Genomic DNA, 14,018 nt, shown 5'->3' with positions numbered 1-14,018 from the left:
ACATCCCCATACTAGACTATATATGATGGAATTGTAGGTCCAAAAGAAAACCTCCCTCCCCTCAATCTGCTTCTTATCAGCTCTTTTGTCATAGCAAGAGACAAGTAACTGGTACAGACCCTTCTTGTCTCTTTGCTTCCCAGACGCCATGACATGAGAAGCATTCTTGTGCATTCCCTGGACCCACAATGCTCTACAGCAGTGGGATGCCTGACCGTGAAACTCCATAACCTTTTCCTTTTTATAAGTCAATTGTCTCAGAACCCTCCATACAGGAACAGAAAGTTGACTAGCACTCGGGATAATTTTGTTGGCTGGCAAGGTCTAGTTGGGCAGCCCAGTGGACGATTCTAGTTTTGTTGTTTATTCTAGATAACCAAGGGCCCAAGGCATTTCAGATTGCCCTACTTGGAAACAAGTTCTCTAGGCATGGGAACAACCAATCATTCCTTTGCCACAGTCAGCTACTGTCCTGCCAGTAACAGCAGGAGCAGCGGTGAGAACCACATTACTGACAGCTCTGAACTACAGAGCTGCTGTTCTAAGAACCACATTACTGACAGCTCTGAACTACAGAGCTGCTGTTCTGCACCAGGAGCTTGACACTCTTGGTTCTTCCTCTTAGCTCACCACCGTCATCAGTTCCATTTCACTGATGAGAAAATTAAGGCTCAGAGAGGACTGATGACTTCCCTACAGTCCCACTTCTGGACCCACGGGATAAGACTGGAATACAGTGCCTCTGAATTCAAGGCCCACACTCATCTTCACATAGCTACAGTGATAGGAACTAAGAATGTGTGCCAGACCATCAGACCACCCGGAAGGAACTCTCCAGATCCACTGGGTAATCACTGCTAGCCCCGTAATAATGTTCAGTAGAACAGAAAATGAAAACATGAAAAAACAATCACTCATTGCTCTCCCCTCCTGGAGCTGTCATCCCACACTGTACAGGTCTTAAATAAGAGTCTCTCTGGGCCATCTTTTGCAATTCTGCTGCTTTTCCAACTGTGCCTAGCAACACACATCTGAAATGCAGATGGATGGAATATAGTCTCAAGGATGCAGAAATGTTCTATATTCATTGTCAACTGGCCCTCTTCAGCATATAACGAATATCTCTGGCCCTATTATATGTGGCTTGAAAATCTTAGCATCCGACATTGTTGCTCATTCTGGAAACAACCGACGGTGAAGTTGATTAAAATCAGAGCCAACTACCTTCATGGCGCCCATAGCTTGGAAAGTCACTCCTAGTCTTGAAGGAGTCAGTGTTATCATCATCGCATTGAATCTTGAGCTCTTGCTCTGAATAGGTGAGTGGTACTGTCCATCTGGAGCCACAGAACCAAACCTGTGAGGGTGTATGGAAGCAGGATGAAAAAAGGTGATAGGATTTAACATAGCACAAGCATGGCACTACTAGATGTGATATCGCATGCCTCCCGTGTAAACACAACAATGAGCATCTTGAAAGCTTCTTGCACGAAATACTGGGAAGGACTTGACAAGAACAGGTTCTCCACGGCTGTCAGCCTACAGGGAAGTAGCAGCTACCAGAAAGGAAGGCAGAAAGACCACCACCATCAAACCAAAGCCAGGGCCTGAATGTGCAAACACATGCTTGCTTGCTTTTAAAAAAACAATGAGATGCAACTCACATCCCACAAAATTCACATGTTTACAGCATTTGGATTTGGTGGGTTTGGGAATATTCACAAGTTCTACAACCATTATTTGTCCTCGACTCCTCAGTTCATCGTGCTAAGAGAAACCCCATACCATTAGAGACACAGTCTAGCTCCTCCACCCACTGGTCCTTAGGAACTGACTTTCTGTCTTATGGATCAGCCTGCTCTTTGCATCAGTAGGATTGAATTATGTAATATTTCTCTGAGTCTGGCTTCTTTTATGCAGCACAAGGTTTACTCAGTGCAAGATTTACTCACCTACACTCTAGCCTATATCAGTATTTCTTATTTTTTATGAATGAATGTTTTCCTCAATGGGTATACCAGATGTCTTTTAGCATTTATCAGCTAACAGATGTTAGAGTTATTTCCACTTTGGGGATATGATGAATAACTATGCTATGAACATTTGTGCTTACATTTATTCAAGACTAAAAGAATACACATTTCAATGAGCATATGGACAATGTTTATATGTGTGTGTGCATGTGTATGTGTGTGTGTGTATATATATATATATATATATATATATATATATATATATATATATACATATGTATATATNTATGTATATATGCTCACACATACACACATGCATCTTGAAATAAAACTGTTGGGTCATTTAACTTCAAACATTTTTTAAGATTTATGTATATATATATATATATATATATATATATATATATATATATATGCATGAGTTTATGCACACTACTTGAGTACAGGAGCTCATTGAGGCCAGAAAAGGGCATCAGATCCTCTGGAACTGGAGTTACAGTCAGTTATGAGCCATTGTGTGGGTGCTGGGAACTGAATCTGGGCAGCAGACAAGCGTTCTCAACTGCTGAGCCATCTATCCAGTCCAAACTTAAAACTTCTGAGGAACTTCTAAGTGACCTTCTAAATCTATGAAGATATTCTATAAGACTGCCAGTAACATGGGATGGCTCTAACGTCTCTGCATCTACAGCAGCATTTGGTATTGTCTCTATGTTTTGCCCTAGCCATCCCAAGGGGTGCAGAGTGGTATCTCACTGTGATTTGACAATAGTCTACCAATGACAGTGGTATCGTTGCGATTTCTTTTCTTCTTTATTAGTGATTTGAATATATTCTTTGGGAAATGTCTATTCATACTTGGTTTATTAACTGTCTGTCTACCTTGATTAGCTGGGATAGTTTCCCATTCTGGATGCTAGGCCCTTGTGATATATTTGATTTATAAGTTTTTCTTCAATTCAAAAGATTGTCACTAAGGTTTTTTTTTTTTTTTTTTTTTATAAACTCCAATTGACCTACTTTTTCTTCAGTTGGCTTTAGTTTTAGTGCCATATTTAGTAACTCACTGATGAGATCAAGGTCATTAAGTGTATACTCCAGTTGTCTTCTAACTATAGGTTGGGTAGTATAAGATAAGGGCCCAGCCATTTGTTGAAAAGACTTTTGTTTCCTCTTTGTCTTCGTGCTCCAGAGGTCTAGTAATTATCAATAAACATGAGGATTTATCTGTAGACTAATCTACTCCATTATCCATATAGCTACCCTGATGCTAATGCCATACAATGTAGATTATCACAGCTTTGTCACAAGCTTTCAGATTCCAAGTGTGATCCTCATACTCTGTTCCTCTTTATCAAGATGGCTTGCTTTTATGCAGGTTTCCTTATTAATTTTAGGATGAGTTTATTAATTTCTTCAAAATAAGTAAAATGGCAGCTGACATTTTTAGAGAGACTTACTGAATTATTTATATCTATACCTATTAACTAGTTCACTTTCTAATCACTGATCAACCAAGACCACCCAAAAGACTGCTCTTTCAAAACCCCATATGGGGGCTGGTGAGATGGCTCAGCGAGTAAGAGCACTGACTGCTCTTCCGAAGGTCCTGAGTTCAAATCCCAGCAACCACATGGTGACTCACAACCACCTGTAATGAGATCTGATGACCTCTTCTGGTGTGTCTGAAGACAGTGACAGTGTACTTACATATAATAATAAATAAATCTTTGGGCTGGAGCGAGTCAAACACTGAGAAAGTAAGGCTGACTGGAGCAAGTGGCTCTAACAAGAGTGAACAGAGGTCCTAAATTCAATTCCCAGCAACCACATGAAGGCTCACAACCATCTGTACAGCTACGGTGTACTCATATACATAAAGTAAACAAATAAATCTTAAAAAAAAAAAAACATATGGCCACTGTTGTTCTGCAGTGTGGGGGGACAACTTTTAAATGAATTAAAAGAATGTTATAAATCAAATCTTGCTTGTCAAAGTGATGTATTACCTACAAACAATACAAACCCACTAGCTTTCTTCTTTCTACTTGAATCTGACTTTCTGACCTCTACTGCATTTGGTGAGCCCTTCGCCTTAGCCGGTTGTCATCTGAGGCTGGAATCACCCACTAAGTTCTGAATAGGGTGATGGGAGATGGGGAGTCACCCATCCTGACTTCCCTTTCCTCTTCCATCCTCCAGACTGAGTGATGCTACCAAGTGCTAGGAAATAGACCTCTAGGGAAGGCTAGAACTGGACCTCGATGGGCCTCGAACTGACTTTCACAAGCACTGGAGGCTGCCAAGACTTCCCAGGGCATCTGTCTTCAGTGTCTCTGTTCTATTTGCCAACAGTTCATGGGCTGGGAGACAGGGAGAATTTTCTCTATCCTAAGTTTGTTTACCACATAGTTTTCTTTGACTTTTGTAATCAACTACATTTATTTGTGGACATGATCTTGTGAGTAGCAAAGCTATGGAAAGGAGAAAATCCACAGCAAGCCAAAAGGGCCGTTTATTTATGCCCAGACTTCCGGCTGGACCAGTGATGTAAGTACAGCTGTGGCTCAGGGTTTACAGTTCACAGGAAACACAGCTGAGGCTCTGAGGTAAGTGCTGTTGCGTAGAATATATGAAAAGCATCCTTAACCCTGACTGCCTTTGTGGGTCTTACCAGAGAAAGAACCTCTCACCTCATTGATGTACCTTGACTGCCCTGTGACCGCCTGGGCATTTTCCAGCTAGGTAATTTTTTAATAGAATATTTTTTATTTATTCTTTGAGAATTTCATGCATGCATACGATGTGTTTTGATTATACTTGAAAGGTGGGAATCATAACTTTTCACACCCACAAGGGAAACAAGTAACACACATCAGTTTGTTTATTCTTGCCAAAGTCTAAGGAAGATAAATATCCACAACCAAGAGATTGGGTACATAATTTACAGACTCGTTAACATGGTACTTTGGTACATCTGATATTCAATGTCAAATGGAAATTAGAAGTTCTGAGAAGAACAGAATCTATCAATGGATATTCTGTTAAAATTCTAATGTGGGTCTCCTTTTTTAGATATATTGGCACAGAGAAAAGTCTAAGGATGCCCATTAAATTAAATGTATCAATCATTACATATGACCAATGTCATGTTGGAACATTTACCTTTTTCTCTATTTGCTTATCTACCTTTTCCAGTTGTGGAAACACTCGGAGGATGACTGCTCAATCTTGCAGTCAGTGAGATCCCAAAACTCGGAGCCTTGTTTGAGGGAACAAGTAAGTCATCTATACAGACATTAAGGAGAAAGATACTCACTTATCCAGCAGGTTCTCTCTAGGAATCCGAACCTTGTCAAATATCAAAATTCCATTATCCACACCGTTCATACCTGGAGGGAACAGAGTTAAAATAGATTTGAGGGAAAGCTATGCATGCACCACCTCACAGACAGTCTCAGCTACTTCTTGGCCAAAAACATAAACCTTAAACATTTCCAGAACTGGAGGGGGCAGAGTAAGGATTTATCTGTTTGTTCTGGGGAGGGGGTGGGAGCTGGCTCAGACACACCTGGCCCATCCCTAAGCCCCACCCTGAAGGAGAATGAAAAACGATGACAAGGTTTTCCTTGTTTGGAGCCCACAGTATGCTAGGGACTCAGGTTTCTGTTGGGGCACATTTTTCTCCCCAGCAGCAAACATCATTAAAAGGAGAGGGTTCAGACTAACTGGGGAGACATCTCAGAGGTTAAGAGCACTTGTTGCTCTTACAGAAGAGCCAGGTTCCGCTCTGAGAAGCCACCTAGTGGCTCACAGCCATCAGTAATTCCAGTTCCAGGAGATCAGGGCTCCCTTCTGACCTCCCTGAGCACCATGCACACATGCCGTGCATGGACATAGATTCAGGCCAAACACTCATACACATACGATAAAGTGTAAAACTAAATAAGTAAATAGGAGTTAAAAGGCAGTGTTCCGGGTAAGAGAAAGCATGGAACATGGAAGTCAGCCTCTGTCCACACAGCTCCTGCTTCCTCCCCTTCTGGACGAGGCACTGGAGAAGGAACTCAGGCACAGGATGAACTAGTGAAAGCAAATGACAGAAGACATGGGAACACCAAAGCAGACTTTCTGCCATTGCCAGTGTTGTCAACATGTGGCGTGACTTCAAAACCACTGGCCTGTCCCCTCTGCTTTCACCACATTTGACAGGGGCCACACTCAGCAGCAGGGGTTGCCTGTGCTAACAGTGGGCTGAGGCTATTCCCATACTGCCCAGTGCATCTCCCCTACCCCTTCCTCTCTTTCTTCTCTCTTTTATCCTTAACTCCTATAATCCTTTCTTTAGCTGGCTTCACCTTGGAAAGCTGGTCTCACTGAGTGCTATGGGATGAATTGTGTACCTCCCCCTACCCCATTCATAGACTGAAGTCCTAAGCCCATATCTGTAAAGTGACCTTGTTTAGAAATAGAGGCATTACCGCGGCAACCAAGTTAAAATGAGATCATTAAGGTGGACTCTGTTATAAATGATGGAAATCCTTGCAATAAGGAGAAACCTGGAGGCAGATGTGTGCACAGGGAGACTACATGCTCATGTGCAGGTAGCATTCATAAGTGGAGGCAAGAGTCCTGGACTTGAACCTTCCATTGCCCCCTGTCAGAAGGACTCAACCCGGGTAGCTCCATCACCTCAGACCTCTATCCTCCAAAACTGTGAGGACCCACTTGTGTTACAAATATCCTGGGTCAGTCACAAACATCAATCTGGAGGTGAAGAGGCACCAGAGAGCTGCAGCCTGCCCTAAGTCCAAGAAAAGAGAAGTTGGAGCTGTGTCCTTTGTAGACACAGCTTCCTTATCACTAAGCAACTAAGAAGTAGGGAGCTAACTTCAGTGTATACTCCCCTGGCAGACTGACCCCCCAGCATGCTTTCCTGGAGATGAAGGTGATTATATTCTCCTTCAAGAGCAGACAGCAGACACAAATAAACACAGAGGAGGGTCACCTGGTGACTCACCTTCTTTGTGCATCATGTCAATCGCTGTCACTCCTGGGTACAAGTTTCCATTTTCATCCCTGATAGGGACAATAAAACAGTGGGGCCCTAAGGAAGGGACAGAGACAGACGCTTATTAGGCTCCCCGTTTTTCACTGTTGCTGAGACAAGAGTCTCACTATGTAACCCTAGATGGCCTAGAACTCACCACTTAGGCCAAGGTGGCTTCTCATTCATGTTGACCCTCCTGCCTCTGCCTTCCAAGTGTTCGAATTATAGGAGTAAGCTACATAGCTGGCCATACACTCAACCTTATAAAGAATAAACCTTCAAGCTGGGCGTGGTGGCAAGTGTCTTTAACCCCCACATTTGGGAGGCAGAAGCAGGTGGATCTTTATAAGTTTAAGGCCAGCCTGGTCTACATTGAGAGTTCTAGTATTGCAAGGGTCACACAACGAGACCCTGTTTGAACATAAATAAATAGATAAAAATAAAAGAATGAATCCTCATGCTTTCTCTAGAGCGACATGACATTATTTTACTCTCCAAATCCATTGAATCCTATGCACTGCACCCAATAGTGACTAATGTCAACATACAGTAACAAATTCGATCACTTTTATATAGAAGATAAAGTTAGTAGTATGTAACTTTACAAGATAAAACTGGCCCTGTGGAGTGCGTTTTCTGTAAAGAACTGATGGGGATCCGGGCAGTGGTGGCGCACATCTTTAATCCTAAAACTTGGGAGGCAGAGGCAGGTGGATTTCTTAGTTCGAGGCTAGCCTGGTCTACAAAGTGAGTTCCAGGACAGTCAGGGCTATACAGAGAAACCCTGTCTTTAAAAAAAAAAAATGGTGGGGAAACAGCAATAGCAAAGAGAATTCTTCCAGGCTTTCATGTTGGTAGCAAACCTTGAGACTTTCCCTCAATGATGAGTTGGGCGAAGACGGCAGCGTAGTTCCCATGCATGGCATTGCCGATGTACATCTTGTGGGCGTTCTCACACGGCATGTCAATCACAAACTCCTGCACAGAAGAGTAAGCCACAGAGTGTCTGCTTCCGCATGACTCCTTCCAACCCCTAACTCAACACAATTGAGTACCATAAAAGGGATGTGCATGGTGAAGAGATTAGAGGCTCCCCTGGAACCATTGTCTTAATTTTGTACTGCTCTGTCACGAGTGTATTTCACCTCCACCTTTGCTTTGCAGGAGACTGGAAGTTAAAGAGTTGGGGGGGCAGGGGGTTACACATAACTCAATCAGGAAAAGAAGTATCCAGTTTTCATTCAGTCATTCACTCAGCCAATCCCAGTCTCTCTCTTTGGTAGTGTCAGGATGATGTGTACTGTCTTGTTCATCTGCCAGGTTTCAATGTATTATTTTTTCAATTATCAATTTTCCTCATCCAACTACATCATACTGAGGTTTCCACTTTTAAAGAACTCAACATCAAAACCCTTATAAGACCTATATGTGATGGCAAAGGCCCCAACCCTAGCTACTTGGTAGGCTGAGGCAAGAAAACTGTAAATTCAAGGACTACCTGGCTCTCACAGTAAGTTCAAGGACAGCCTAGGCAACTTAACAAGGGACCCTTTCTCAAAATAAAAATAAGGGGATGGGGCTATAGCTCAGTGGTAGAATACTTTCTTGGCTTAAGGCAATGGGTTTAATCCCTCTCTGGCTCTCTGGCTTTGGCTCTCTCTAGCTCTATCTCTCACAAGCACACACACACACACACACACACACACACACACACACACACACACACAGGCAGTGGTAGAAGACACTTAGCTCTCCACACACTCCTTACCCTCAAACACCTCACCTATGAGGTGCCCATGAGAAGAGGGAACAGCCCAACGATCCAGGGCCCTGGATGGTTTGATCCAGAGTGCACAAATGTTTCATTTTGTCTTCGGCTTCTGGATAAATCTGAGTTCCCTTGCCTTCCACTATCGCACAGGCCTGGCCAGCCTGAAGCCATGATAAGAACTCTGTTTAAATGGCAACCAACTCATCAGAAGCCAACGCCATGTGCTTGGCTGCAAGCAAAGCAGGTTCCCGTGAGCCAGTCCTATCAATCCTTAGTATATCACCCCAAAATAATTTTAATTTTGATTTCTAAAGGAAAAGAAAACAACCACCAAAGCCTTTGACTAGCTGTCTCAGAACCAGCTGTGAACATTTTGCTAGTCAGTGAATATAATAGAGTCCCGCAATGTCCCAGGCAAGAGTCATGTGCTCAAGCCCTTGGAACAGAAACACTTGTAAAGGAGTCTGTCTTCTGAGGGAATCTTAGAAATCCCTGTGCAGTTTGTCTCAGTAACATAGCCAAGGATTCCAGCCGGATTTGTTTCCAGTCTCTGCTCAAACCTAGGCTTCTCTTTCCTACTGTCTGGAAACCAATACCAGCATCCCAATGGAAATACTGCCTTCGAGGCTTGGTTCTCCCCAGTCTTGCTCACCATATGGGTTACCCTTAAACCTCTTCCAAAGAAGGTGCTGACCTCATCGTCAATTCTGAATACAGGGTACCTATGATAGGTCAGGGGCCCAGAGGAAATGGCAGAAAGTGAAACTAGCCACTTAATTGGAGTTGACAATGTAGAAGATATGATTCAGCTAAACCAACATGCTCTTGGTCACACAAGGATTATCTCTGATTTCAGATTATAAAGTGTATAGACTGTGCTTTCCCGTTGGGCCAAGAAATACAGTCTTGAGGCCTAAGAAAACAGTCCCTAACATAAGTTTGTACAGGAAAACCTTTAACATGTGCAGAGGCTTTTCAGGAGAATACATGGACGAGTTGAATCATTTTAGGAGAAGTCTCTTTTTAAGATCTTTTAAGAGAATGCCCTTAGCTTATCTGGCCAGCCAGGGCTTCTGAAAGGGAGAGCAACTCTAGACTCCATGCAGTGAGCTAGAAGGACCAAACAACCTGTATGCGTGACTGGGGACGAGGGAAGGAGCCCTGGAAACACCACAGGGCTGCCAGGGAGAAAGCGGGAGGCCACCCGTCCTGTACACATCTGATACACCCGGGGAAGAGGTTTGTCACTTCTGGCAAGGTGCTTGATATGGAAAGTGTGTATCAGCCAAAAGACTGAAGTCAAAACTGTGATCTAAACAATGCCCAGCGTGTGCGCTGGTTACAGTTATGATTACGTGAAGACCAACAAAATGGTCAGAGTTTCAAACACTAAGAAATGTTTAAAAAAAATAATTAATTCAATTTAAAAAATAGGAAAGTAGAGGGCTGAAGAGCCGGCTCAGTGGTTCAGAACTTACTGTGAATTTACAAAGGACCTGAGCTCGCTTCTCAGCACCCATGTTAGGAAGCTGCCAGACTCCAGTAACTCCAACTCTAGGCAGCCACCATCCCTGGGCTCTGAGGATACCTGCACTCACATTGCACACAGACCTGCACACAGGTACATAATGCAAAATAAAAAGGTAAGTCTTTTTAAGTAAGGCACTTGTTTCAAAGCCTAATGATCTGATTTCAATTCCTGGACTGCACATGAAAGGAGAGAACAGAATCTGGCGAATAGTCCTCTGACCTCCACATAAATCCGTAAATGCAGAGGTACATGCATGTGTCCGTATGTGCCTGTACACCCACACAATCAATAATCAATCTGCCAATAAATCAGTAGATAAATAAATAAATGTAAACTAATAAAAACCATAAAAAGCTTTGGCTAAAATCTCATTTATTTGTACTAGTTAGCATAAAGTTTAAAAATAAAACTCTCTCTTAACTCACAGCTAACCATACAACTGATTAATCTATTCCCCTACAAATGAAAACAAAAGAAACAAAAAACAAAAAAAGTAAGGGAGGGGAGGGAGGATCATTTGATATGCTGCACTGCTTTCAAGAGGAAATGAAGGAGAACCATGAATCCAAGGGGAAAGCACACACACACACACACACACACACACACACACGCTCCCTCCAGGCAGAAGCTTGTGACTGGCTTGCTCTCTCTCCCACCCACTGGAGACACAGTGCTCACCATACTTCTTATCTGCAGCTCCCCTGTTGGAAAGGGACAGCTGCAGAGGCCCATGGGGTGACCAAATCACTTATGCTGTTTGGGGAAAATGGGACCAAGGCAAGAAATTATATTTTGTTGAGAAAAAAAATTGTAAGAAGAAACAAGAGTCATGGGTGGTTTTTCCCTCACAGTAATGATTCCAAGGTCATCTCAATATCACAGCTTGGGAAAAGAAAAAAAAAAAAATGGCCAGCCCAAACTCACAAGATACCAAGTCAATAAGCCATCGCTTGGTGGGAAAGCCACACTCTTAAAGGCAGTTCCATTTCAGCCTAAGATCCCTCGTTAACTCTCTCAATACAGTCAGGTTCCTAACCTCTGTGAGCCTGCCTCAGTTTCCCTGTTTGTGAAATAGGGACAACAGTACAGTAGTTCATTGGCTGGTTATCTCAGTACTTAGCTTAGTGCTGCCTACCACTCAAATTCTCAACTAGCAGGAACTGCTTAACGGATGGACATGCCATCCTAAGCACTGGCCACTCATCCAGTGAGAATTCGTCAGTCAAGAAGACTTGCTCTAAAAAAAAAAAAAAGTCCTAATTCCGAAAGGCAAACTCAGAGGAAATGGAAGACTAGAACTACACAGACACCTGTGTAATGTCCCCAGCCCACCCGGCTCACAAACATGGCTACACATTAGAATTTACTGACTCCTTTAGAGTCCTTAGGAATACCCAGTACCAAGTAGGAAACCACAAAGGCAGGTAAGACAAACCACAGTGGCTTTCTTTATTCAGGGGAGGATTCCAGTAGTAGAGAGCTACAAAGAGCTTCCACATGCTTTGGTGTGGTCTATTATGAAGCAAGACATCAGGGTTAGAAGGTCTGACCAAAATGTTTATTTAATTATTAAGAAAGGAAAAGAGGGCCAGCAAGATGGCTCAGTATAAAGAAGAGTTTGCCGCCACGCCTGATGACCTGAGTTCAAGACCCCATGCGGTAGGAGGAAAGAACTGGCGCCAACAAGTTGTCCTCTGACTTCTATAAATGCTGTGACAGATGCACACACGATAGATAGATAGATAGATAGATAGATAGATAGATAGATAGATAGATAGATAGATAAGCATTCTAAAGGAAAGAGAAAGGAATAATGGCAAAAATAGAAGCACAAAGACAAAAATGAAAAGAAAAAGGTCAGAGTTCATCACATGAAGTAAAAGGAGAACAAGGACAGTATGCTGCCTCAAGGCTGTGTCACGTAAAACCATGCAAGTCATGGTTAAGAACACCACGTAGGAGCTGGGAGGTGGCTCGGTGGGGAGGAACACCTGCTGCTCATGTGAGGACCTGAGTTTAAGTCCCCAAGACCCAGGTAAAAAGCCAGGTATGACCCTACATGCCTATAACCCCACACTGTGAGGGGGAAGTGACAGGGGAATCAGACTGCTAGCCACATTCCTTCCAGATTCAGTGACAGACCCTGTCTCAAGGGAACACGATGGAGAGTGATCAAGCAAGGCACTCTATGTCTTCTTCTGGTCTCCATATACAAGGGCATGTGTGCACACATGTGCACACAGACCACACACACACACACACACACACACAGAGAGAGAGAGAGAGAGAGAGAGAGAGAGAGAGAGAGAGAACAATGCATAACACAATTAACTGGCCATCTATCTCCATGAATCCCACATCACTGGATTCAACCAACTATGTATTGACATACATATTAATTACATCTATACTGACAATCAACAGACATTGTTTTCTTATCCTCGTTCCCTAAGTGATACAGTTCAACAGGTATACAACATCTGTACCATGTTAGATGATAGAAGGCATCAAAAAATGATATAAAGTATACAGGAGGATGTGGTAGGTCCTACACATACACTCTGCTACTTATATAAGGGAATTGAGCATCTGTGTAATTTTAGAATTCTCAGAGGTTCCTAGAAGCTATAATACCCCCATGAATATTGAGGGACAACTGTGTCAGCATAGAGGACTTTCCTAACCAGGAAGCCTCAGCTCTGGGTTTCCTGCCATGTGCAACAGACAGAAAGAGCAAAGACATCTCTTCCCTTCTTCATACACTACTGTTGGAAAGAACTACATAGCTGGGAAATGTTACAGGGGGAAACTACAGAGTACATGTACAGAGTTGGGGGTAGTGTCCTGCTGGTGGCAGGAAGTGTTTAAATGTTGGCGGCTATTGCTATCCAAAGCCTGAGCTCATGCCCACCCCTAAACCAGTCAGATGCTGTTCTGAGCCTCTGCTTCTCACCAGAGTACACACAGAGGATGTGAAGCCAGGCTCAGGAAAGATGTGATGGTCTATACTGGTCCCCTGATGCACTGAACCAGGAAACAGGAAACCGATTCCTCACCTGATTGTCACGGTCAAAGGTAGCCTCAGTCTGGATCCCTCTCACGTTGCTCCCATGGCCCTTCTCAGTCATTGCAAACATCCCAGTATACTTCTGCTCCTGAAGGTCATGAGATAGCAAAAGAGGGTCAGCTGTTCAGATGGTCTTTAACTGAAGACCTTGGGCCATTAACTATATAGTAGCAAGAAAAGGGGAAGAAAGCTGAAAACAATCATAAAATTTAAAAATCATAAATGTAGTTGGTTTATGAGCTTAGAAATAGGACAGATGAGGCTAGAAAGATAGCGCAGTGGTTTAGAGTACTTGTCGACTTTGCAGAGGACCTAGGTTCAGTCCCCAGAACCCACCTAGTGGCTCACGACCATCCAGAACTCTAGTTCCAGAGGACCTAACACCCTCTTCTGGTTTCTGAAGGCACCAGGCACTCGTGTGGTGCACAGACAAACATTCAAGCAAAACATCAACCCTAAATATAATTTTTAAAATGTATTTATTTCTATTTTATGTGCACTGGTGTTTTACCTGAATGTGTGTCAGATCCCCTGAAACTGGAGTTACAGACAGCTGTAAGCTGCCATGTGGTTGCTGGGAATTGAACCCAGGTCCTCTGGAAGAACAGCTAGTGCTCTTAACTGTT

General features: G+C 43.1%; 1 protein-coding gene across 1 annotated transcript in view; it reads right to left on the bottom strand.

Annotated features, from left to right (window-relative positions):
• Nucleotides 1-14,018, bottom strand: part of Acoxl (acyl-CoA oxidase like) — a 275,388-nt gene that overhangs the window by 244,877 nt on the left and 16,493 nt on the right. Inside the window, exons 4-8 of the mRNA XM_021192778.1 lie at nt 13,382-13,480; nt 7,887-8,001; nt 6,994-7,080; nt 5,293-5,365; nt 1,225-1,357 (exon numbers count right to left, since the gene is read on the bottom strand). Of these exons, the coding sequence (XP_021048437.1) occupies nt 1,225-1,357; nt 5,293-5,365; nt 6,994-7,080; nt 7,887-8,001; nt 13,382-13,480 (507 nt within the window). The remainder of the gene's footprint in view (nt 1-1,224; nt 1,358-5,292; nt 5,366-6,993; nt 7,081-7,886; nt 8,002-13,381; nt 13,481-14,018) is intronic.

This window comes from Mus pahari, chromosome 3 (assembly GCF_900095145.1).
Source record: "Mus pahari chromosome 3, PAHARI_EIJ_v1.1, whole genome shotgun sequence".
NCBI classification, from domain to species: domain Eukaryota; kingdom Metazoa; phylum Chordata; class Mammalia; order Rodentia; family Muridae; genus Mus; species Mus pahari.
This window is presented reverse-complemented; position numbering and strand designations above follow the sequence as displayed.